The sequence below is a fragment of the Blennius ocellaris genome, assembly GCF_963422515.1.
Source record: "Blennius ocellaris genome assembly, chromosome: 5".
Classification (NCBI taxonomy): domain Eukaryota; kingdom Metazoa; phylum Chordata; class Actinopteri; order Blenniiformes; family Blenniidae; genus Blennius; species Blennius ocellaris.
The window spans coordinates 27267009-27291459 of NC_137654.1; the positions used below are offsets into that span (position 1 = coordinate 27267009).

At 45.9% G+C, this 24451-nt stretch overlaps 1 protein-coding gene across 1 annotated transcript in view; it reads left to right on the forward strand.

Annotated features, from left to right (window-relative positions):
- Positions 1–2406: 2406 nt before the first annotated feature.
- The window catches only part of iqsec2b (IQ motif and Sec7 domain ArfGEF 2b), a gene marked incomplete at its 5' end in the record, with an annotated part of 31848 nt that continues 9803 nt past the window's right edge, over positions 2407–24451 (forward strand). Inside the window, 7 exon segments of the mRNA XM_080496961.1 lie at positions 2407–2595; positions 2735–2876; positions 8656–8863; positions 9598–9622; positions 9728–9840; positions 14049–14222; positions 24121–24412. Coding sequence (XP_080353087.1) covers positions 2407–2595; positions 2735–2876; positions 8656–8863; positions 9598–9622; positions 9728–9840; positions 14049–14222; positions 24121–24412 — 1143 coding nt within the window.

Below are 24451 nucleotides of genomic sequence, written 5' to 3' on the forward strand. Positions count from 1 at the left end.
AAAAACCTGTGCTGCTTGATTTCAGTCGTTCAACAGGAATCCTGACATGCGTAAAGCTGCAAATATGCGAAATGGTGCTTCTCAATGGACTTTCAAAATAACACATCTACTGCAAAGGGCTGGTGGCCTGATCAAGATGTTCACTTTGCTTTTCAGTCTATGCTTGGACATAATCCAGACTCTGTTATTTTGGAGGGGGTTTTCTGTCCACACAAGCCACAAATATGTTTCTTTAACACACATTTACAATACAAAAAGTGTTGTGTTTAAGTGCAAAGATTTACCTGATTCAATTGCAAATGAAAACATACACAACGGCCCAACAACTTACTTCACAAGCTATAAAAGTAAGGTACAAGGTACTTGGTAAAGTAACCCTCCCCTAAGTGCCTCTCAATAATCTGAATACTCGAATTCTCAAACTTAAGACTCACTTTAAAAATGATGAAGTCTTCTGGGATCCACCTGACTCTAAACCATAGAAGAAGTGTATACATGTCAACAGTACCTCATCTACATTTATGTAAATTATTTGTATTTTTATTTATTTACATTCATTTATTTGTGTGTCAACAGTTAAGCGCTGATTAAAAAATTGTTTTTATCTGCATTGTGGTGGTGGAAACTTTCTGCAGAGTCGACAGCGGCAGGCCTCCAAATTATAATGTGATATTCAGATTAGAATGCAGGACTGTGTAGTGAGCTTCATGGAGTTGAAGCTGTTATAACTGCAAAGGGTGAACAAACATCATATTAAATTCTATAGTTTAAGAATAGAATGTCACTCAAATTCATGTGCGAAAACTTTTTTTTTTGGGGGGGGGGCGGCAATATTGTGTAAAGACGAGCTTGCGATCCAAATCCAACCACATACAACACGGTGAGTCAATTCAAACATGCGTACACTCCTTCCTCCGTGAGTTCGGTTTTAATTTGAAAGTCAAATCCGGAAGTCGCTTGGCGAGGCTCGGACGCGCACTTGATGCAGTTGCGCTCCGGAGGAAAAGCCGCACGAATCGCTGCAGTTCAAGACGCTCAAGGAGCGAAAACCTTCTTGTTTTTTTTTTTTTTCCTCCTTTTCTTCCGCGACACTGTCAGAGGAGACCCTCCGTTACTCTCCTGCATGGATTACCGAGCTGACGCACCGCAAACTCAGATAAGTAGGAAAAGACGCTCCACCGTGTTTATTTAGATTTCGCCTCAGCGTCGAAGGCGGAAAAAAAAACACTCAAGTACAGTTTTAGGATTTTTCTACACTGCCTTTTATTTATTTATTTTTTGTCTTTGAGACGTACGAGAAGTCAAAACATCCGCAATAGTTAATTGCAATTAAAAAGATGACAAGTTTTATCTGCGACAGTTGTGTGTATGAACACTCAAGGAGGTAAATTGTGCCTTTTATTCTTGGATGACAGAAAGCGCAGAGACGCACACTTCGGGATTGAATCTGAACCGGAGACACCGGGATGTAGTTTTTGGGGTCCAGGGGGGAGGATTTGGACTTCAGCAATGAACTTCGCGAGCTGCCCCTGCTCAGTTTGTGCGCTTTAAAAGACACATTTAAGCCATGGGTTGAAAGAGACGATGATAGACTGCGGGGATACTCAACGTGGGAAGGAGCAACATTTTCTGTGTTATGTAATGACTGACAGCGCCTGATAATTAGTGGTGGATCAAAACCAGCACCTCCTTCCCCATCACCCCTACCCCCCCCCCCCTCCCCCCCTCCCCTTCCCCTCTTTTTTCTTAATGTTAATAGAGATTATAGATTAATTGATGTTTTTAAATGATCTAAAACTTCATGCACAGCTTTTTACAGTTAGCGATCAGGGTATCTTACAGGTTTTTTTTTTTGCCATTCTGTATATTTTAGCCTCCAGGCAGTCATGAAAGCGAGTGGATGCTCTTAATAGATCTGTAAAAAGCCTCAATTAGAGGGTGCTCTGTCACTACACCTCCCTCCTCCCCCCCTGTGTTTTTAAACCTTTCGCCTGATAAATTGACATTAATCATGGTGCCCCAAACTCTTCACCTGCTCCGTGCTGATTGCAAAATGACTTTGGCTTCTGGAAATCAGATAATCACCAGCATCATGAGCTTATTCCTGAGCGTTGGACTTCTTTTCGGTGCATTGCAGCATTTCTAACGGCCAGCAAGATGCCATAATGCTTGTTTTTGCCCTCATCTTTGGGGATATGTAGTCACTCTGAATTTCTCAACCCTTTAATCCCTGTGGGGTTTCTGTTTCTGAACAAACGAGGCCCACAGTTAACCCTCACTCAGAGTCCTCGTCGGTCCCTCCCTCCCCCCAACTCATCAGGGCTGGTGGGGGGGGGTGGATCTCGGCCCCACGGGGTCGAAACCGTGGCAGGCGGTGGACACACCCCCCGGGGAAGGGCTCCCGCCATGGAGACCAGCCCGGAGAGCCCGAACCGGGCCGTGGAGTACCTCCTGGAGCTCAACAACATCATCGAGAGCCAGGCCAAGCTCCTGGAGACGCAGCGCAGGCGCATCGAGGAGCTGGAAGGCCAGCTGGACCGCGTCAGCCAAGAGAACCAGGACCTGAGGCAGGAGCGCCGGCCGCGCACCGCCGGGGTCGGAGGCCCCCGAGCAGAACCACAACCACAGCCAGCCCCTGTCCCTCCCCATCCACCACGGAGGAGCAGGAGGAGGTGGAGGTGGAGGTGGAGGCGGCGGCGCCTCCAGTGGGAATGGGAGCACCTCCACGTCTCAGGCGACGGCCGGAACCACCACGGCCCCGGGGCCCGGCCGGGACAGGAGAGCCCACACCAGGCTGACCCGGGGCCTCTCCTGTGGCTCCTCCACCACGGAGCGCGACCGGCTGGAGCGCACCGACAGCACCGACACCAACACCAGTACCACCTTACGCAGGAAGTAAGTGCTCCAACCTCACACTCTTCTTCCACCCTTTCCCGCCCGTGATAAGTGGCAATAATGTCTCATTACAGGAACGTCCCGCGTTATTCCGGCCACGGTCTGCCGTAGCATCTTAAGACCGTCAGAACGTTCGTGTTCTAAGCCCGATTAATGACAAGCCCTACGAGTCGCGGCAGCCTTTGCAGCCATCGGAAATAATCCTCACAGTAATGGAACGTAAGAAGGGATGTTTTAATACACCACTAAGAGGGACTATGCAGAGCACTGGAGGATTATGGGTAGAGTGATAAGTGCTCAAGGTGTCTGTTTTATCTTGCTGTGTGTAATTTTGCCTGCCGGGGGTATGATTTGTGCAATGATCCCAGTCTAATGTGTGAGGGCTGAAGGAGCTTCAAGAGTAATGCAGCGACTGGAGCTGGATGGCACGAGGGTCTTTTTCTTTTTTCTTTTTTTTTTAATAATTATCCAAACTTGCTGTACCAGAGAAGCCTCTCGCTAAGAAAATCCTCCCACTGTTTGCTTAAAAGTGTGCTTTTATTGTCCCCCTCACTCTGAATCGTTGAGCGGTTGGTCTCGTAGTTGTTGTTTTTTTCTCCGTGGCGCCCTTCACCCCCAATTTCAAGGCCAGGTTGAAGTTAAATTGCAGCAAACAGCAAGCGCATCTGCCCTAAACACACACACACACACGCATACAGATACACGGCTTTTGTTCTGCAAGCGTTGGTCTTCGTGAGTAGGCAGCGATTCATGTGCAAAAGTACACAGTGAAATAAATAGTTGCAGTCTTGGCGACAGAGGCCGCTGGTTCCTGCGCCATCATATGAGCAGTCATCGCCGGATTTCGCTCCTCGTCTGTTTTCTCACAGTCCCAATCCACTCGCCAGCGGATTGATTCACATTTCACTAAATCTCCCTATCGACCGGAGTTGTCTTTACCTCTGCTGAGACCCCCCTCTCCCTCCCTCTCCTCCCTCTCCTCATCCCAGGGGGTGACTTAGTCATTAGACCGAAGCACATATTAGTTATTTATGTGGGTGTTAAACGCAATGATGAATTGCAAATGTAGATCTTGCTGATCCCCTCTTTGTTAATTGCCCGTGGCCTGTCGTAGCCGACTCTGGATTCAGGCTCAGACAAGCGTATCATATGAAGTGTCACATTTAATAAGGAGTCGCCCGCACGGCGGAGCCATATTGTCCCCGTCTGGCTTGCGAGTCGGCCCAGACCCAAATCTGGCCTATTAGCCGAGGTCAGTGGCAGTACCCTTCTCCTCTGATAGCGGATCAAACGCGACGACGAGACTCCTCGTCCCGGGTGGCCACGGCTCTCTAATTATATCTGGGGATCAGTGGGAGAGACGCAAGGAAGATGGGGGAGAGGAAAAAGGGGGAGAGAGAGAGAGATGACAAGTGAGTGAGCGACCTTACTCAGCGTGCCTCGGTCTAAAAAAGAAAAAAAGGTGGAACGCACACACTGACTTGCCATCTGTCAACAGGGTGTGTGTGGGGTAGAGAGGGGAGGGCAGGAGGGAGGAGAGGGGACTCTGGACAAGAGAAGGATAAAGGCTCTGAGAGACCGTTTGGGTTTTTTTCCCCTCCAATTAGTTTTTGTTCCTCGTCCGTGGCCTCTGGGGTTCACGTAACCGGCAAAGAAACTGGAAAAACTGTCTTTATTTTTATTTTTTTTTTTTTTTGGGTCAACTGTGCGTGCCGGAGTTGCATCAAAACAAAGTCACTCCCCCCCCCCCCAAGCATCTCAGCATAAACAGCTGTCCCAAAACACTGCGTGAACAATGTGACACTGAAGGCCTTCAGGTGAAAATATTGTTGAAGTCCCGCCTCCGAGAAGCAGCAGGGTTGAGGGCATCGCTTACAGAGAGCAGCAGATGTTTTTCGTTTTTCTTTTTTTTTTTTTGTTATTTCGGGAGAGGTCAAGTGTGTGTGTGTGTGTTTGTGTGTGCATCTTTTATATAATGTATGTGCTGTTGTGATGAGCACACAGATTTTGTGATGAGAGCCGACGTGAGGACATCACCTGGGAGGATTTTTTTGTAAAGATAACTGGGGGCGAAGGTGCTGCTTTTTGCGGCTACGTGCCCCCCCCCCCCCCCCCCCCCCGCAGTGACGGTTCTGGGGCGAGACGTGGTGGTTTCCACGCAGCTGCGTTGACCCGGCTTAGAGGATGAAAGGCGGGGGGCAGCGGGAGGTCCTGGTGACGGGCCCCGCCGGCGCCTCCACTCAGAGCCGCGTTATTATATAACGGCAAAGGAACACGAAGAAGGAAGGGATCCATGGTATCTTTTAGCTCCCTCTCGACGTCACGGCGGGAGCCCAGTGAAGGCGCTCGTGTCGTTAATTCCACCGTACCTCCATCCCTCCTCGCCACCGCTGCCCCGCAGGGCGGCGAGGCCTCGCGCCTCACTCGCTCTCATATTGACATTCGCTCTGTTCTGATATTGGGAGTGAGCGTTAACGGGCTTTTGTTTCAGAAGGAGCTCAATCTTGATGATTTTTTTTGCAGCTCTATTGCACATACCCCCCCCCCCCTCCATCCCCTCCATGACCTCCACCCTACTCTTTCTCTCTCTCTCTCTCTCTCTCTCTGTCTCTCTCTATGTCTCTCTCTCTCTCTCTCTCTCTCTGTCTCTGTCCCTTTCTTTCCAACTCCCTCCATCTCTCTCGCTCGCTCTCTCACACATACCCACGTACATACACTCACTCTCTCCCCCTCGCTGTTTCTGTTTCCCACTGCTGCAGATATGACTCAGAGAAGCTGCAGAAATTACTTTAGTGCTATTCTCTTTCTCTTCCCCTTCATGCTCACCCGCTTTTTTTTTTTTTCCTCCTTTTCCCAGCGTTGGTGCAGAAGCACGCTCATTGTCCCCCCCCCCCCCCCATAACAAGCTTATGTGTATTCGTTTGGGGCTTTGTTTTGTTGTTTGCTTTTTTTTTTTGCTTTTTTTTTATACCAGTTTGTCTTTTTAACCAACTGAGATAGCAGCGATACGACTCGGAGAAACGAACTCGCCCCAGGCGAGTGTGTGGGTACGCTTGGCTGAGCCTGACCTGCTCCCAACACACGGTGTGATGAAATGCAGTGCAGCTACAGCTGCTGCTGATTTCTCAAGGAAATGCAGCCACAAGCTTGTTGGTGTTTTCAGTTTCATAGGCACATAACATATTAATCAATGCTTAGTTGTTTTATCTGTTTTTTGCGCGTGTGTGTTTTGTTTTTTTTGTATATTTTAACCGAGAGTTAAAAAATCACAACAGTGCTAATGACTGCTGTGATGCAGTTTAGCCTGATGTAAATTTAAATGATGGATAGATGTGTGTGTGTGGGAGGCAACTGCATGTGGGCGGGGTTTTTTTGCCTTCTACTTGCCATTTCCGAGTGCATTGAGTGTTCATGGCTTCATACGGCGTGCAAAAGGGAAAATTATAATCGTACCCATTTGTAATTAGCCCCATGTTACTGAGGAGTAAAATATTACCAGCCCCATAAAAGATAAATAAATGAACCACCTGCATTTCCTCCCCGGAGCAGATTGACCAGTGACATTCAGCACATGCAGGTGCTCAAATTGAATTAATTTTTTTATTGGGTTTTTTTTTGTTGTTTTTTTTTATCACCATGTATTTTTACAAGTCACAGCAGATGCGTTCACAGGCTTTACAGTTTGAGTTGACATTTTATTCTGGTGTCACATTTCCATATTGCAAGAATCATGAGGTCTTTCGCCTGTTTCGAACATTTCCTTGGCAGCAGACGCTTGTAAAAAATACACGGGGGAAAAAAAAAAAACCCAGGTGAGGCAACAGAAACAGGAGATGTCAAGCAGACAGACTCTTTTACAGAATGATCTCAGCAAATTGTCCAGTTTTCCTGTTTGTGACTGTTTGTTTCCGTTCACTATCTGCCGACATATGACTTATTTGAAATGGCGAGGGAGATGGCTGAATAGCTGTGATGTTAAGCTTTTTTGCATGAAGTGAAATGGTCTTGAAGCGGCAGCGCTCTGAGGAGAGAGATAAGGCATAGTTGCTGTGGAAACTGTAAATCCGTCCTCAAGACAGTTTCAATATTGCATTTCCGCGCGCCTCCTCCTCCTTCTCCTTCCCGCTGCTCCTCTCACCTATATCCTGATCCTGACACACCCTCCTCCTCCTCCTCCTCCTCCTCCTCCCCCTATCTTCTTGGAGCAGCTTTGTTTTAAACTGCAGCTGTGTGCAGATGACAGTTGTGTCCGAACAGCAGCCGCGGTAAATTAGGGGGTCTTGCTTTGTCATTAGTGAGCAAGGCAGGAGGCCAAGCTGTTGTCCAGTCATTAGTTGGTTAAACCAGAGGTCGCATTAAAGGGAAATTTGTCAATGATGGGGGGGGGGAACACAAAAAATCTGTGACAAATGGGAGAGCTGTCAGTCATTTTGACAGATTAGTTTATCGAGGGAAGATATTGTCTTAATGTATACAGTCGCCAACATCACTGTGGTAAATGGATCTATCATGAAAATATACAATAAATATATTATATAATGAAAGTATATTCCAACCAAAACAAATCAGTTATTTGTTGTAATATAGAAAATGATTCTAAGCGTCCTCTGTTGTTGCAAAATCCAAACAAAGCTGAGAAATAAAGCTTTCAGCCCATAACTAGTCTATTATTGTTGTTCGTACGACCGTTCATTTGATTCCTGAGTATGTCACTTAATCATAACACACACGTCCACAAACGGAATGTAAAACTGTGTAGCTGCTGCAGGATTTTTCAAAGATTTCTCAGGGGCGGGGAAAGGGGGCAGAAGCGCTCACTTGTTACATGTGTTTTGAGTAAAAACAAAACAAATCCACGTGTCATGAATATATGAGGGTCAACAGTGATTCAGCACTGAAGCAGTATATCTATCCTTCAAGAAGAGCTTTCAACCCCCTCTACAATCTCTTTTGCCAAAACAATGTGAAGCCAAACACTCCCAGACACACTCTCTCGATTACCATAGAAAATGAAAAGTGAATGTTTTTTTTTTTTGTTTTTTTAGCTACTCCAGATTCTAGAAAATGTCTTGTTATGGTTTTCTTTGGCTGTGGCAGAACTCATCCTTATACCCTCAGAGCAGGTAAAGCCTCTCCACCTTCCCTCGTGAGGAAAAACTGACTCAGTGATGTTATTAAAGTCCGGACAAAATAAATACACCCTAACATTGAAGTACAGGAGAGTCACCAGTTCAGTTAGACATCAGTGGAATAGCATGACGCCGTGTGGCGTTGAAATGTTATTTAATCATGTTGTCCACCAGGCAGGTCCAGCTGAGAAGAGGCCCCGGGGGGGGGGGGGGGGGGGGGGTCGGTCCAGGACACCCGCTGGAGGGATTAGTCTTTTTAGTGTGGGACAGCCGAGAGTCTCTCTCCAGAAGAGCTGGGACGCATAGATGTCTTCCTGGCTCCTGTCCCGCCACCATGAGCTGATTTGGACCAGAAGACGGATGGAAGGAATAAAACATTGCCATGTTAAAATGTGATACCAGTCAAATTTATAACCGGAGGTTGCAGGACTTAAAATGGCAGGTAACAAAATATTCTGACAGAATTTTTACAGCTCCGTCAGTCACGGTGACGGACAACGAGGAAGTAGCTCAATCTGCGAGCTCTCGGCTTCACTGGAGGTTCACGCCGAAACCACCTCCGTCTTTAAACTGGACTCTGTAAGGTCAGCGTTTAACAACCGATAATTGACCTTCCCTCTTCTGTTCCCAGGTGCTACTATGACTCTATTCACCGTCTTTCTCGTTCAGATGCAGATAAGTGGCACTTTTGAGGCGGGATGTTTGTCATACCCGCACATACGCGTTCCGAGGAGCGGAATCAGGGAAACTGGTTACCGTGGGAACGCTGTGAGCTCTTCTGTGAAGAACTCAGTGGGCGAGAGACACCGAATAGAGAGACAGAGCGAAGTGAAGAGAGGGTAGGAGTGAGAGCAGGAGCAGGGTGAAAGACAGGAGCCGGATTGAATGACGGCTTGACGGGAACGAAGGAGACCGACGACGCACGAGCGCGGACACATTTCATTTATCACACCTCGCGGGCTTTTTTTTTTTTTCTTTGTGTTGCCAAAAAAGTTGAGGATGTGAATTCTCTGGCCTGCAACCGCGAAACAATTAGTCACGCTTTATGATGGGAGATTTGATCCAGACTTTACAGACTATCCCTCTCGGTGATCTGCGGGGATATCATTTTTCTTGAATTACACCTTCTACGACTCCCACATCACATTTAAACCAAGTCTAATTGTTCTTCATTTGAGTGAATCATATCCAGCTAAAACCAAACGCACACACAATACACACCTGTGTGTGTGTGTGTGTGTGTGTGTGTGTGTGCACACCGGCTACAGCAGGTGCCTGGTGTGCGTAGTTGAATCGTAACTGTATAACCGTGCCCCTTCCTCGTCAGTGCTTTCGCCTGGCACTCAACGCCAAACGCCCACACAGCCAGTCCGCACTGTTGCCAAGCAGCAGGAGACTCAAGCTTGCAGTAGAAAACCAGAGGGGTGGAGGAGGAGGAGGGGGGGGGGGGGTTGGTGGTTGTGGCAGAGCTGGTATAAAAGAAGAGGGGTGGGGTTTTGGGGGGGAGGGATATACTCAACTTTAGGCTACGGCGCAGCATGTGTGGTTATCAAACATCTCTGCTTGTCGGCAGGAGTCAGGCGGGTCACGCGCTGGAGGTGGGATGACGCAGTGCGCTCCCACGCGCTTATTTCATAGACAATGGTGGAGGAGGGGTGTGGGGTGGTGAGCGCACAGTTTTGGAGTGGCTCGAACCGCCGCAGTTGGACGGGCACACCTCGTGTGGATACTTGCCGAACCGGGGCCCCGTCGATGTGAGCGGCGTTGCCCCTCTGGCCGGCCGGCCGGTCGGCCGGCCGCCGCCACTCGTGCCTTGGTACGTAACCCTGCCACAAGCCCAGCGTCTCCTTGTGATCGCCTCGTGCGAGATTCACTCCCACTCTCCTCGCTCGTCTATACATAGACACTCACCTACACGCTGACACCCCCATGCCACCGCGCAGGTTCGAGGAAATACTGATTCCAGCAGCATCCTTCCGTCCACGTCTGTGCCCGTCTGTCCTTCTTGCTTCCGTTCCTCTCCCTCGCTTGATTATTCTCACCCCTTGCCCTCCTTTGTATTCAACCTCTCCCACTCTCGTGTGGCTCTCTCTCTCTCTCTCTCTCCCTCTCTCCCTCCTCCCACTCTTCCTCCTGCCTCCAGCCTCTGTCAACTCACTGCTTTAAATACACGCCACCTCACACGTTCACCCAATGTACCACTTTTCTTTTAGTCTGGACTTCCTGCGTCCTCACAATTTATTTTATTTTTTTTTTACATTTCAAATTTTTTTATTTTTTTTCATTACTGAAATCTTCTGACTTGTGATGTGTTGATTCATATCTTCATGTCTTTATTATCTTCACATTCTGTGTGGGCCCGCTGATAACAGAATGGGAGATGTATACATAAGAGTACGTGTGGGTAGCATGTGTGTTTTTGTTTTTCGATGGAGGAGTGGAAAGAATGAGGAGGAAGATTGGGGGCATTGTGTGTGTTTTTCAAGGCTCCCTGGGATTCGGGCACAACTGCTCATGAAGCAGGAATCAGATTTTAGATGAGCCTGTCAGCACTTTCCTCACTGTGGATACTCTTAACACAAGGCAATATTTGCCATTGGTAAAATACAAATCTTGGCAGTGTAAAACTGCACAGTGTTGTGGCTCAGGCTTACATAATAGCACCTCTGCTTCTTTCCACGGCTCCATCGAAAGCCGAGCGGGTCGACGGGTCTTTTTGTTTCAGAATTCTTCACTTTTTTCTCTTCCTCTCTCTCTCTCTCTCTGTCTCTCTCTCTGTGCTGCACAGACCCAACAGCGAGACATTAACTAGACGCAGGTCACATCCCATCAGGATAGTTAGCAGCGTCGCATCTGTGCTGGTAAATTAGACCTGAAACCCGTCGCGTGGAGGCGCCGACTCGTAACCTCCATGCAATCTCTATAAATAGGAATGAACAATATGCTCCTGTTCCATATGCCGCGGTAGCTTAAATAGCCGCTGACAATTTTATTCTCGCGTAATTGGAACTTTTTATCAACCGCACCTAGCAAATGAGCGCTCCTCCTGCATGATTATATCCTAAACACGCTCACTTTTACCACCCTGGTTCTCCTGAAAGTCTTCCCGGCAGCTCTCCTCGGTGTGCTGTGCTCCGTCGTCACAGCTCGCGCCCCAAAAACAATCAGCAAAATGTTGTTAAATATCAATTAAGTTGCTCTAAATTTCCATATTTTAAACGTCACTGCTGCCAAATGGAAGCTGGGGGCACACTGGAAACCTCATGATGGTTCAGGGGCTTAACTCAATGAGCTTTTTAAAGAAATCTTTGGATGTCACAACGAGAAGACCGCGGTTCAGTTCCGGGGGTTAACTCATTTGAGTTTGTATTTTCTCCCTGCATGTTGACATACAACTCGCCAGTCGAGCACACGGCCAACACGTGATCACATGTACTTTAAATTTGGCAATTAACCAAACTGCATGCTTTTGCATTGTTGACATTAAACAACGGGAGAAAGCCCACACAAGGTCTGATTTGCACTTCATGTTCTTTCACTTCACAACAAGGACACTGTGATTTGATTCCACATATGGTTGCCTTTCTGTGTAAACTTTCTATGACCTCCATGTGCTTGTATTTGTTTTCTGCTGATACCCCGGTTTCCTCACACAATTGTTATGTTATGTTTATTCAAAATTTCTTAAAAGAGATGGTAAAACTTCTAAAAAAAAAAAAAAAAAAAAAAGAATCCTTTTTAATGTTTAAATGCTGCCATCAGAAGTACTCCTGAATAGAGCTGTTTGTGCTTTTGTTGTTAGGTAGTCCCACAAAAGATATGAACAGTCTCGATATCTTCCAATTAAATTGTGTGTGCCTCGGATTTTAAGCCTGTTTATTTCATTTGGAACAGCAGAAAATAACAAACACAGTGTTGACGTATCACTTTGAAAGTGAATTCTTATTTAGACATCCAGGAGTTACAGAGCAAATGTAAAAGCTATTTGAACTTGAGTGGATTTGAACATTTGCTCTCTTTGTGTTCTTCTTCCGGCCTTTAATCAGTTTCCCGCTTTAGTCGTTAAATATTTCACTCTGTCCAGCACAAAGCTCCGTAAAGCCTGGAAGAGCTAAACGTTCAAGCGACAATGTGCTGGAGCTTCACCACGCCTCTTACACCGTCACATCATTCTCGCAGTGGGTCATAAGAATATATTGCCAATAAGAAATGGCTTTGCAATTTCCCGAAGCAGCCATGCACTGTAGTTTTTTAGCGAAAGTTACTCAAGCAGGAGTGAATACTACATTTTGCCGGGGACTATTTCCAGCAGGGGATTTGGTGTGCTTGTGAGTATTTACGGCAGCTTGAGGGTGTACGTGGGTTTGACTGAAAATAAACTCCTGCTCCTGTTTTCATAGTAATAAAGGAAAATGTCACTTACTGGGTCTCAGTGTTTTCGTGGTTTTGGTGCTCCCGAGCACAGAGTCACACAGATATTATCAGGCTTTGGCAACGCTCTTCAGTGGGATTAAGTCATCGCTCGTGTTTGTCTTTTTGTGGGATTTGTTGGCCAAAGAAAAATGTGGGAAAACTTATCACAGATGCTTTCAAAAATTGTGCAGAAATTCTCTTGATTCAGACAAATGTAGAAGAAGTCTGGTTCATTTGAGAATATGTTTTTTACATCGGACCAAATGGCAGCTACTATAATGTTTATTATCGCACAGTTATCCCCAAGTTGAGTGAAAGGCTTAATCTACATGTTGGGTTTTTTGCATTATTAAAAATTCTTTGGCGTAGCATGATGATTGACAGTTGCTAATTTTGGTCTACCTTGACGAAAGGTCTCAGTGACTGTTGTTTTGGAAAATGTATTGTATGGGCAGATGGTCTGGATCGTCCATGCTGCTTTCATACCTAAATCCAACCACAATCGGCAATAAGCAGATTGAAACCTGTTTCCTCAATTGGTCTTGGTTCACATTCAAAAAAAGCAGAGAAACACCTTGGATAGGTTAAAAAGTGTCAATAATCTGCACATACTCATGTGTAAAGGCATTTTAAAGTCACAATAAAACCAACAAGCGGGTCTTTTGACTGTTGGAGGCCGAAGAAACGCCGCACGCGGTCGTGCTGCTGTGAGATGACAGTGCAAACAACTACAACACCCCGGCGCCCAGGCAGCTTTTATACGACCACAGTAAATTTGATTAAGGTCCTGTAGTCCTTCTAAAATCATGCTTACCCCGTCGCGTTTAGCGCAGCTGCCCATCGAGCGAGCTGGTAGACTCGAGCGGAGTGCGAAAGCGTGGCACCATCTTACTTCCCTCTTGTGCTCACTTTGCCGTATCGGCGCACCGCTCTCCGAGCACCCTCGCAAGAGCGTTTCCATGCTAAAATGACGGGGACTGCGCGTCCTTGACGGCAGCTGGCTCCGGTGAGAAACCAGCCATTTACATGCTAATCCCAACCACTGCTCACTCTTCAGCTGCTCGCTCACAATCTGCAGATGAAACATCTCTAATTCCCGCCCGGGTTTGAGAAGCGGAGAGGCTTTTGTGTCGCATGTGCACTTTTCGCATGCATTACGCAGAGTGCTTCTCCACTTTTCGCATGGGATGATCCACTAAAGAACTCCACTGTAGGCCAGCGTGGAGCTTTATATAATCCACCAGAGTGCTTGAAGTTCTGGTGGTTCAACTCTTACCCTCGACAACTTAAATGTCACCGCACCTCACTCACAAACTCTTGTCGCGACTCTTGAAACTACCTGTAACCTCTCAGCCGTCGGCAAAACCCGCTCCGTTTTGTTGAGGGGGGAGTCCGTCGGCCTTGCACGTCTCCATCTCGCTATTTTTTTGATGTGCCATTCCTTGTATCGCCGTTGCTGCTCTATGATGTGTCACTATCAGTGTGCAGCTTCAGATGCTTTCTGTCTCTGTCTCTCTCTCTGCTTCAGTGCTGACTGTATGTGTCTGTGTTTCTCTGCTTTCTACATGTTTGCGTGTGTGCGTCGTCCATCTCTGGTCCTTCGGCTGTCAGTGTCCGGCCGCCGTCTATATCAGGGCAGCCCGTCTCGGCTCCCACCACTCCTACGGCAGCGAGCAGCGCTGCTTCTGCCGCTCTGTTTCCCACCAGTCTGACTGTTCACAGCTTCGTCAGTCGCCATCAGTACTGCTGCCCCTCTGCTGACCAAAGCTTACAGCAGGAGGAAAGGTAAGGGCTCCCATAGGGGCCTAATTAAGTAAGTACCAAGAAGGGACTCACTTTTAACCCCTCGAAGGTGCCTTCAAGTGGCCTGCAACAACAACAAAGTTGCCTGTCGGCTCCCTTTGCATCTCATCCACCTTTCCTGACTCCCCTCCCGCATTTCTTCACCACCCTCTCCAAAAGCCTGTGCTTCAGTCTCCCACCACTCCCAGATGTGACTAACAACTGGAGTTTATGAGGCTCCGCCAGCCTGCAAAAACACACTCGGCTCCTCGAGGAGGAAACGGTCACCGTCAATAAGCTTTGGGACCGAGGTGGACTGAGTCACACGCGGAGCTGATGAATTCTCACCTCCATTCCTCCCCTTCCTTCATTTCCCCTTAAACTGACGTCTGCCTCACACACATCTGTGCATGATGCTCCAACACTGCCATCTAATGGCATTAGTTGGCCCCGAGTTGCACATGCAAACTTTTTTCTTTTTTTTTAAAAACAAAAATGCCTTTAATTCCTATTTTCACTTTATTATGCCTCCGGTTTGGTGCCTTTCTGCTTTATCTGCTTCTGTGTGTCTCATGCTGTTTTTCACTCTCTGTCCCTCCTTCTTGTTTTTCTCTCCGTCTTGTCTGTCTGCCGTCTGTCCCGTGTTTCTTTCTGTGTTGTTTCTTTTTTTTTTTTTTTCCTCCACTTGTCCCATGGTGCTTTCCAAGAGAGGAGGGTGAGGATGAGCGTGCCCATCAGTTCTGTTGTTCTGCCTCAGGCTGCAGCAGCCCCTCCTCTCGCTGAGCCGAGGTGTGACTGACCCACGACGGCTCGCTCGCACATTTACCTGCGAAAAAGCCTGTCACAGTTTATGCTGCCAGAAAACAAGAGACCTCACTGTGCACCAAAAAAACACCAAGTCTCGCCGCATTCCAGCAAGAAAAAAAACACCCAAAAAAACTCATAGAAATGCATGCAGTATCTGTCGTACGTGCGCAGTCTTTGGTTTATTTTTGTACCGTATTATTTTGTGTGCTAATTTACACTTTAGGAATTCTCGAATTTTTTTTGTTTCCTCTCTCTCTGTATTCTTCACAATTTGTTTCTTCACTCGCAGCCATATCAAGCTGTCAACGCGCATTACTGTCGTCTGTTCGTTACCGTCACGCTCATGCTTATCTCAGACCTACTAGTTGAGTCATGTCATTTCAGATGTGCACAGTAGTCACCATTTGTTATCTCTTAGCGTTGCTATACACTCCCGCTCACGGCGATTATGCACCGTCAGAGAAACTCGCCTATACGATGTAAAACTGTGTGCGATTTGTCTGAACACGACTGTTCCATCTGATGATATATATTCCCATGTCTGCTCCTCTGTTTCTCCTTCATCTTGATATCCACAACTTGTTTAGGATTCTGAAAAATTTAAGATGTGTCGCTCCCGAGGACACTTTATTTAATTTTTTTTTATTCTTTCATGAAGATGACCTACTTTGAGTGTTCCTGGAAGTGTCTCTTGTGTTCAGTCATGCTAGTTGTACGTGTGCGTCACTTCTCTCCACCTCAAACTCATTGTACTGTAATCAGAACCCCAAAAAGGAATTGCATTAATGCATTTCTCTGTGATATTTTGCTAGCGTGGTGCTCCTAATCCTTGAATGTTAATGCTTTTCCCTGCAGAGCACACAGTGCACAAAGCATTATTGGTAGATGCCCGATTAGCATTTTGCTGGGTGAAAAACGAGGTGGAATATACAAATAAATGTAGTTTTTCAGCCAAGATTTGTCTATTTTATTTTATTTTTTATTTATAACTACCAGAGGATCTGGTGGGCTTTCAGTTGAAGTTTGTCACAGGAAAGTTTGTAAAAGTGCAGCAGTTTGAACTACGAATCTTCAGGGACCTCAACCAACAAGAGACGCAATAATATTCATAAAAGTGTAATATGCAAATAAAACATATTGTTTATTGATGCATCTGTTCAGTTCCTGTGTGTTTCATCTTTGTTATTAATGCCTCTTTTGACTTCTTGTCTATCTGAACTACTCAGTCACTCTTCCTGTAAGTTTTCCACCCCGATGTATGTAAACGGGTTTCCAAATAATCCTCTTTTTTTTTTACAATAAATGGGCACACTCCGCCCTTTCTGTCCGCGCCTCCTTGCTGTGTCGTGGTGACGTGTGCCTTTTCACTTTGGCGTTGTGTAATAAAAACTGACGTTGCATGTGTCAGTGATCTGGCGTCGGGCGGGAGGAGGGAAGGAGCTGGGCAGGGTGGGAGGTTCAACGCTGTCAAACGACTGTCAAGAATGTAGCCTGTGCAGCTTTGCCGGGTGTTATTGCCATTGCAAGTGTGTATGTGTGCGTGTGTGTGAAAGAGTGAGAGTTGGAGGGTGTGTTTAGTAAGTATGCTGCTGGAGTTAAGTGTGGGACCTTTCTAGCAGTAGCAGCATGGTAAGAACCTTTCACTTTTTGTTTGACTCGTACAAACTGTCACCAAAAAAAAGAGCGTTTTATTTTGACACCAGTGAAACGTGACTATACTTGCTTGTGCCGAGATGCTGTGCCACATGACATGACGCTGAGGACGGGCGCTCTTGTTCAGTGAATGTCAGATGTACAATGTAATGTAATAGATAGACTTCAAGACAAACTAACATATGATCAGGTGCCGTTTATAGAAGCCGTCATGTTCTTTAAAAAAAAAGTCAAAGTGTCCCGCACACATGAATGACAGAAGAAAGGGTGAAGAATGGGTTATGCACAGCGACCTGTGTGACGCTGCCAACGTGCCGTTCAGGTGACACACACATCAGAAGTAATCTGCAGTGTCACGGTTGCGACTTTAAAGGAAATGCAAATAAAGCATGGAGACACGGAGCGAAGAGGATGAGTGCTGTTGGGAAAATGACTTGAGCCCTTAAGTAAATTAGCTATGCGCTTTTACAAAGGTTGCAGTGCCTTTTAAACAGTAAGTGACTGTTGTTGTTGCTGTAAAGGCCAAATTAGCGGCATCAAGTTTGTGCTTAAACGTTAAAGGGTGAAAACGAAGATTTCCCGCGATGGAGCGCGGCGTTTTTGAGTCGGTTGTCTATATAAACGTCACTTATCTCTATAATCTTTCTCGCTTCGGCGCCAGAGATTATCTGATGCTTACAAAATACCTCTGTTTCACAGCTGCATCACTCAGCGGCCTCGCAGACAGTTCAGCCGCTCGACTCTCTAATCCAGGGGTGTCAAACTCATTTTAGTTGAGGGGCCACATCCAACCTAATGTGACCTCTGGAGGGCCGAACAAGTCAAACATAACATATTAAACTGCAGATACGGACAAATGCAAAGTCTTTCCTTCTTTTGATTCTTTTGTAACTGCAAGAATTTGCCAGTCTATTCTGAAATATACATATTAACGGAAATCAGATATTATATTTGCAAAAAAAAACAAACCCTCAGTCACCTGCATCTGGATATCATGTTCGGGATTAAAACTATTTGTCATCATCTGGAAATTGTTTTGAGTTTACGTGTCTAAAGTATCATTTCACATAAGTTGGACTCATGGTTTATTGTGAAAGGTGTTGTGTTATGTGACCTCCACAGATGCATTAATGTTGGGAGTCAAACTCTGACCAAGGGCGGTTTTGAATGTCATTTTTGCCAATCTAGTGTTTTTAGATCAGCCTCTTGTCAGTTTTCATTTTTACACTTCAAAAATCACATGGTGGGCCGCTTCTGGCCCCCGGGCTGCATGTTTGACACCCCTGCTCTAATCCGCTGTTTCACCACCTTTGTATTTAACACGTCGTTTGCATCCCCTTCTAGTCCACAGCGACCGCGGAGCTTTGAACCGGAGAGGCTCCGGGTCACAGAGAAGTGAAGTGAAGTGAAGTGTGTGCGTGTGCGTGCGTGCGTGCGTGCGTGCGTGTGTGTGCTGGGAAGCTCGCAGCTTGAGGCAGTGAAATGGCAGCGGAGTGTTGGCGGTGCAGGAATGCTCTGATTGGACGCATGAACGATGTGATTGTTTCCTTTCAGTCGGGAAGAAAAGGAATCGCGTCATGACAAAGATAATACAGATTGTTCCGGCAGGAGATTCATTTCACTGCATTTCTCTGCTCCTTTTAAGACCTGTAATTAACAGCAAATATTATCACATACCATATCACTAAAGTAATTAGCTGGGATCTTGCCGGGGGGGCCTTTCTGCACTTTTTAATCATTTGTCGTCCTCTTTTGGAGCGCTCGGAGTTAGGCTTATGAAGTTTTGAAACTTTGGAACAAATGGGGGGGGGGGAGGATGGGACCTGCGCAGGACTTTATGATTAACAGATAACTGCACTGAGTTAATGCTGATGGTGGAAATAAGCCAACAGACAGATCGATGCAGTTATTGGTATTCTTCGTGGCAGGCGGCTGAGAGGTTTATCCGTCAGCCTCGGCGTCCCGCTGTGGGCTCGATCGCAGAGCCTGGACCCACTGCTGCTCTTTCATACGCGCACGTCAACAAATGCACACACACGCTCTCTCGGCACATCAATATTTTATGACTGAGGTGCAAGCAGACGGGCGGTGGGCTCCTCGGAGGCGACGTTGCACTTTTTTTTTTTTTTGCAGCACTTGGTTCCCATTCACTTTCTCTTCGCCCGTCCTCCTGTCAATCCTCCCGCTCCTTCATCCCTCAAACGCCATCAGCAATCACTTACTTGTTTATTAGATTTTTCAGCCATCTGCTTCGCCTCCAATTAAACGGTGGGGAAGCGGTGGAACTCTGGGGCCGGTGTTTATGAGGGAGCCTCTGGAGAGCACCTCTCCCTGGCACTGTAACAGGGATACAGGGTTTCCTACATAAATAATGAGATCCAGATGCCAGCTGCGATATGGCCGCACTCATGTTTTATACAACAAAACTTTTTACTCGTATGTCCTCCTCGCCGCCGTCCCTCACAACATGTTGCCGCCTGGCTGGCAGTGCGAGTGACACCGAACGAAAGTGCTCCACCCTCCCGGCCCTGAATGGACTGTACTGTTTTCTAAAGATAGTTTCTGTAATTAAAATAAATGCAGCCTTTTAGTTCCCGTTCTTAAAAAGAGTCATTACATTTAACATTTTCAGGTTGTATTTTTTTTTAATTTGTTTGTTTTTTGGGGGCAGATACTTTCATGGACGATGTCACCAGTTCATCACAGTTTTTTTAATCTTGTTTTTTTATTTTTTATTTTAAGGATGGGAAGGATCTTACTGTGGTTGAAAATGTCTTTGATTCAAAGTTGTTCAGTTCTACTTCACGGTTGTGGAACTGCTGCCTACAGTATTTATGGGTAAAATATTCAGAAAAAAGAAAATAGCCTGAGGCCTGTTGGGTAATTGCATGCTCACTTGGAGGCTGATTTTGAAGGCGGTTACGTGGTAGAAACAGAGTTATTTATATTATTTCCATATTTTTCATTTACGTATTTATTTAAATCGTACATCTAGATGTTTTGAGAGTGTTAAAGTTGCCTCCCCGCACTTCGAATGAAACTTCAATGTGTGATATTTGCGCAGGCCTTGCTGTGTATAGATAGTGTGAGATGGAGAGCTCTGCGAATATAACAAGGCGCGATCTATAGAGTCCATCATCTATTGAGTGGTATTTGAGGTAAATGTCACCCTTGTCTTCGGATGATATTTTGATTTTCCTTCATCGTGACATGTGAAGGGAATTTGCTCTCTTCCTCTCTCTCTCTCTCTCGCCTCATGGTAAGAATGTCAGGGAGGGATTTACTGCATAATTTAGATTTTTGACAGACACTACTCTTTCCTCCAAGACATGCAATATTTAGGTCAATTGTAGGATTTTGGTATGTGTGAATGTGTGGTTGTCTGTCTCCGCGTGTGTGTGTTTGCCCTGTGATTGACGCCATCTTTGCCCACAGTCACCCAATGCCATCTTGCGTTGTGTAAAGCATTTTCAAAGATGTTCCAGTTGATCTGTAATGAAGCGTATAAATGTCTCATTAAAGAAATATTTAGTTTTTCCTTCTTGATGATATGAGAAGGGCTGCACATTATTGGAGGAGTCTGTTCCCAGATACTTTCAGAATAAAGTTTGCATGTTCTCCCTATGCTTGCACGTGCTTTCCCTGGAAACTCGGGTCTATTTAGATTAAATGGTGACTCCAAGTTCTCCATCTAAAGTGTGCGTGGTACCTGTGATGGACTGCCTCCCATTGTATTGTACAGCTGGAATCCGCTTTGGCCTCCTTTTTAAATAAAGGGTATAGAAGTATTGAAGATATGGGAACAGACGAAATTTCTAAAGACGCTTTATGAATATTCAGAGACAAATGTATGAGAGCAGGCATGCGGTGCCTAATGTTGCCTCGCTGTTCGTATTTTAGCTGCCTGTGACTCAGATGAATGAAAATACCATCTGCTCCTGCTGATGTGCATTGCAGGAACTTCGATTGAGACCGAGTCCCTGCCTGCGTCTACCTGTTGGCAGAAGCAATGAAGTACGCCGAAGCCTTTTGAAGCAGTTCTGAGTTACATATTTGTATTCTTGCAACTTATCCGCAAGACATATGTAAAATATCTACAAAGATCAAATTGGGAACGATTCATTTAGATGTAAAGTGAAGGCAATGTTTGTGTTATTCACTCATTACTAATATATTGTGGATTTTTAATCTGTTTTAATAAGTATTAATTTTTACTGTCATTCACAATCTGTGGAGTATCTTCAACACCCACCTTTAATGGTGATAACAGTCAATACATTGTCATGGCAACTACGCTTCTCATCCTAACAACTGCCTCACCGCCCACAAAGGTCCCACGGCAACCGTCACCAGGCAACCCCCTCCCTCTTCTTGGTTTCTCTATTTAAGGAGCAGAGGAGGAGGAGGTGGAATGATAAATGATGCTGCTCAGAGAAGAAAACATTTTTAACAGGATATGGAGCAACACCTTGTTGCTCCTAATTGATTTGCTCGAAGTGGAAATGAAGAACGACTTGTTAACACTGTGATGAATTCCACACTTTTTGTAGCCATACACCAACTGGCCATAACATTGTGACCACCTGGTTAATATTCTGTCGTTAAATCGTATTTTTGCTGCCCAAACAGCGCGGCCCAGCAGAGGCATTGCTATCTCAGCACTTATAAATCTCAAGAAATACAAATGAAAACTCAACAATCCCACATGAGGAACAACGATGGAAAGGTGGAGCTCACTTTTAACACAAAGAAACCTTTGATGGACTAAGACCCGGTGATGTCGGGCTTCTGTTTTCACCAGTTGAATGGGGGGGGGGGGTGATGGTAAGAGAAGGAAAAGGATAAGAAAGAGACGGAGAACAGTTAAAACAGCAAGTCGTCATCAGACAGCGAGCTTAATTAACGCTCTGTTTTCTTAGATTGAGGCAGGAACCTGAGATCAGAATCTTTTAGCGATGGTGCAGAAGCGGGGGAGAGAAAAGGAAGCGCAGGCTGCAGGAAAGGGACCCGAGAATTTGCTGACTTGCATTGATGAAACATGAAGGTATGGAGAGTGAGAAAAGGAAAGAAGCGGCAACAAGACATTAACTGCAGATCTCACAGTCCTACACGTTTAAAAGTAGGGCCACAAGCTCACTCCTTAGACTTGTGATGTTATTAAGGCCACTGCCACCAGAGAAAACCATTTCAACGAGACATATGTGTGTGTACGTCGTCTGCACCGATACTCAAGTCGATGATAAGTGTCAATTGAACATCTACATAGACAGCAGGACACAAGATGCAGTAACATTGTCTAAACCGCCACACTTCCCTAATCCCATGGTGCGTCTTGGTACCATGTGTTCCCGAGGTTACTTGCGCAGAAGGCCACCCACTCCATGTTGTTTCGGAACCTCGTGGTTCTGCCTTTACTGCCCACGGGCTTCAGTGTCCATCTTACTGTTTTCACCAGCTTTGCTTCATTGGTGGACTTTGGTAGATCCTTACCCTACTGCAGACCAGGAATACCACAGGAGCCCTTGTCAAACTTGCCCAACTCAACATGCTTGACTGTTTCACTGTAAGAAACTGTGTTTATGACTTTAAGGACACAATGTTCACTTCCTGGCTGCTGATACAACAACAGGTACCATATTACCCATTCATATGGCAATTGAAAGTATTTCTTCCAAACTAGCAACAATAATCTAATGATACTTGTATATAAACACGATGGTAATCATATTTTGGATTTATAATACCCTGTTTTTGTGCGGCAGAAGTGTAGAGAATGTGACAACACGAGGATAGAAAAATCTACCAAGAACTTATTTTTGGTCTGCTGTGCAACATTCTAACAGTTTTATATAATTTAGATATCTCTACGTATTTCTTTGCATCCTAATAATATCGGCATTTATTTACCGGTGGCCACAATGTGACGGCTGTCATTTCTGATTAAAACTTTAAACTTAAACTGTGGTTATATGTCTGTTCCTGTAGATGTCAGAATTGTGTCTTTTATTAACTGAGGTTGGAGTCTTGGGTAATGCAACCCCATGAAGCCGTTTTTTTTTGTGTTGTTGTTAGACTCAACAATAATTTAGCCAGGTCATATGTTGCTGGAAGGCACAGGATGTCCTGCCCGAATAGCCTGCATTGTATAATGTCCTGTCTGTCTACTCCGTAATGTCCGTGCAAGGACCTGGCGGTGTAGTATTTGTGTTTCAACAGTATAACTTACACAATCGAAACCACAACAAATTAAAATGCTTCTTTGTTCCCCGGGAACGATTTTCCTTCCAATCTTGTTTTTTCCCGGACGAAACACTAACACAGGAAGTCTCTGCAATTCCAGTGGAACCGTGGCAACTCAAGAAGGGAGGGAGCAAGACACTGGATGACCCACCCAAACCCACAATGGCCAACGAGGCACTACTTCAGCCCCTTTGTTTATTCATCTGATGATCTGAATTAATGTTTCATACACAGCCCGAACTGTGCGGAAGGTAGAAAACAAAAAGAGCAATTCTTTGCAGCTGAAATCTCTCTCTCTTTTTTTTTTTTTTTCCATGAGTTGAATGTAATGCTCCCACACATCTCTGACCCTGCCAGTTCTCTCTGCCCTGCTGTGGGACCCAGTGCAGCCAACAGAAGGGGGTGTGGTTTACACAAGAAGGAAATGTGGGCAGGAACATGTGACCGGAGTTATTTTCCCAAACACAGTCAAAGTGACTGAGTCAGGGTGGATTTACTCTGGTCAAAGCTGCAACTGGACACCAAAGGATTTCTGGACTCACTGATAAGTCACTATTGCCGTGTTGGCTGAGAATGGGTTGCACGTCGTTGTCAGTTTTACCTTCTTGCGATACATTTTGCGTCACAGATTGAATGGAACTAAATCTATGGGATTTTTCATCGCATGCACTTTGTGAAAATATTTTAACAGAAAACTGCAGCTGCTTGTTTTAGAAGCCGGTCACATAGCAGAAGGTTGTGTGTCGCTCTCTTTATGTTGACGTGGAGGAATGCGTTTGTGATTAATAACCTCTTAAAAAGGTTTTTGCTTTTGCGAGGCAAAGACTATGCAGCATTGCCAGTTAGTGTGTAGGCTTTGGTCGTACATTAACTGATATTATGGGTTCTTTCAAAGGAAACATAAATCTTCATGTCTATTGGCTTACCAATTCACAATAAAAACCGAGACCGTTGTCAGGCCTTGCACTGCTTGAAAGAGACCTTGTCACGATATAAGTAAAACATGAGTTCCCGTAAAAGATGGTTGATTCCACACCGCTCCAAACTTTACACGTGAGTCCTCAGTAGTAAATTCTTACAAATAATATTTGACTGGATTTACTCAATTATTCATTTTCACAGTCTCTCGACTTTGAAATGTTTGGTGTAATAGTTGATTATGACTCACGATGTGAGCTTCTGCTCGTTCTTCTTGCTCCAGTGTGGAAGGGGAATCCCCGTGTCCGGAGGCGGGCGCCCACAAAGACAGCCCCTTCAGCCAGTCGCCTTACCTCCGCGGCTCCGAGCGCTACAGTGACGGCAGCGGCGTGCCCCCCGGCGCCAGGGGTCCCCCGTGTGTGGCGGCCTCCAGCTCGGCCAGCCTGGCCTGGGCCCTGCGGACACGCCACCAACCCGCCAGTCTGGCCCTCCGGAAGCAAGAGGAAGAGGAGAACAAGAGATGCAAAGCCCTGTCAGACAGCTATGAGCTCTCGACAGACCTGCAGGATAAGAAGGTATCAAAACTGAGAGTCGGGGGGGGGGGGGGGGGGGGG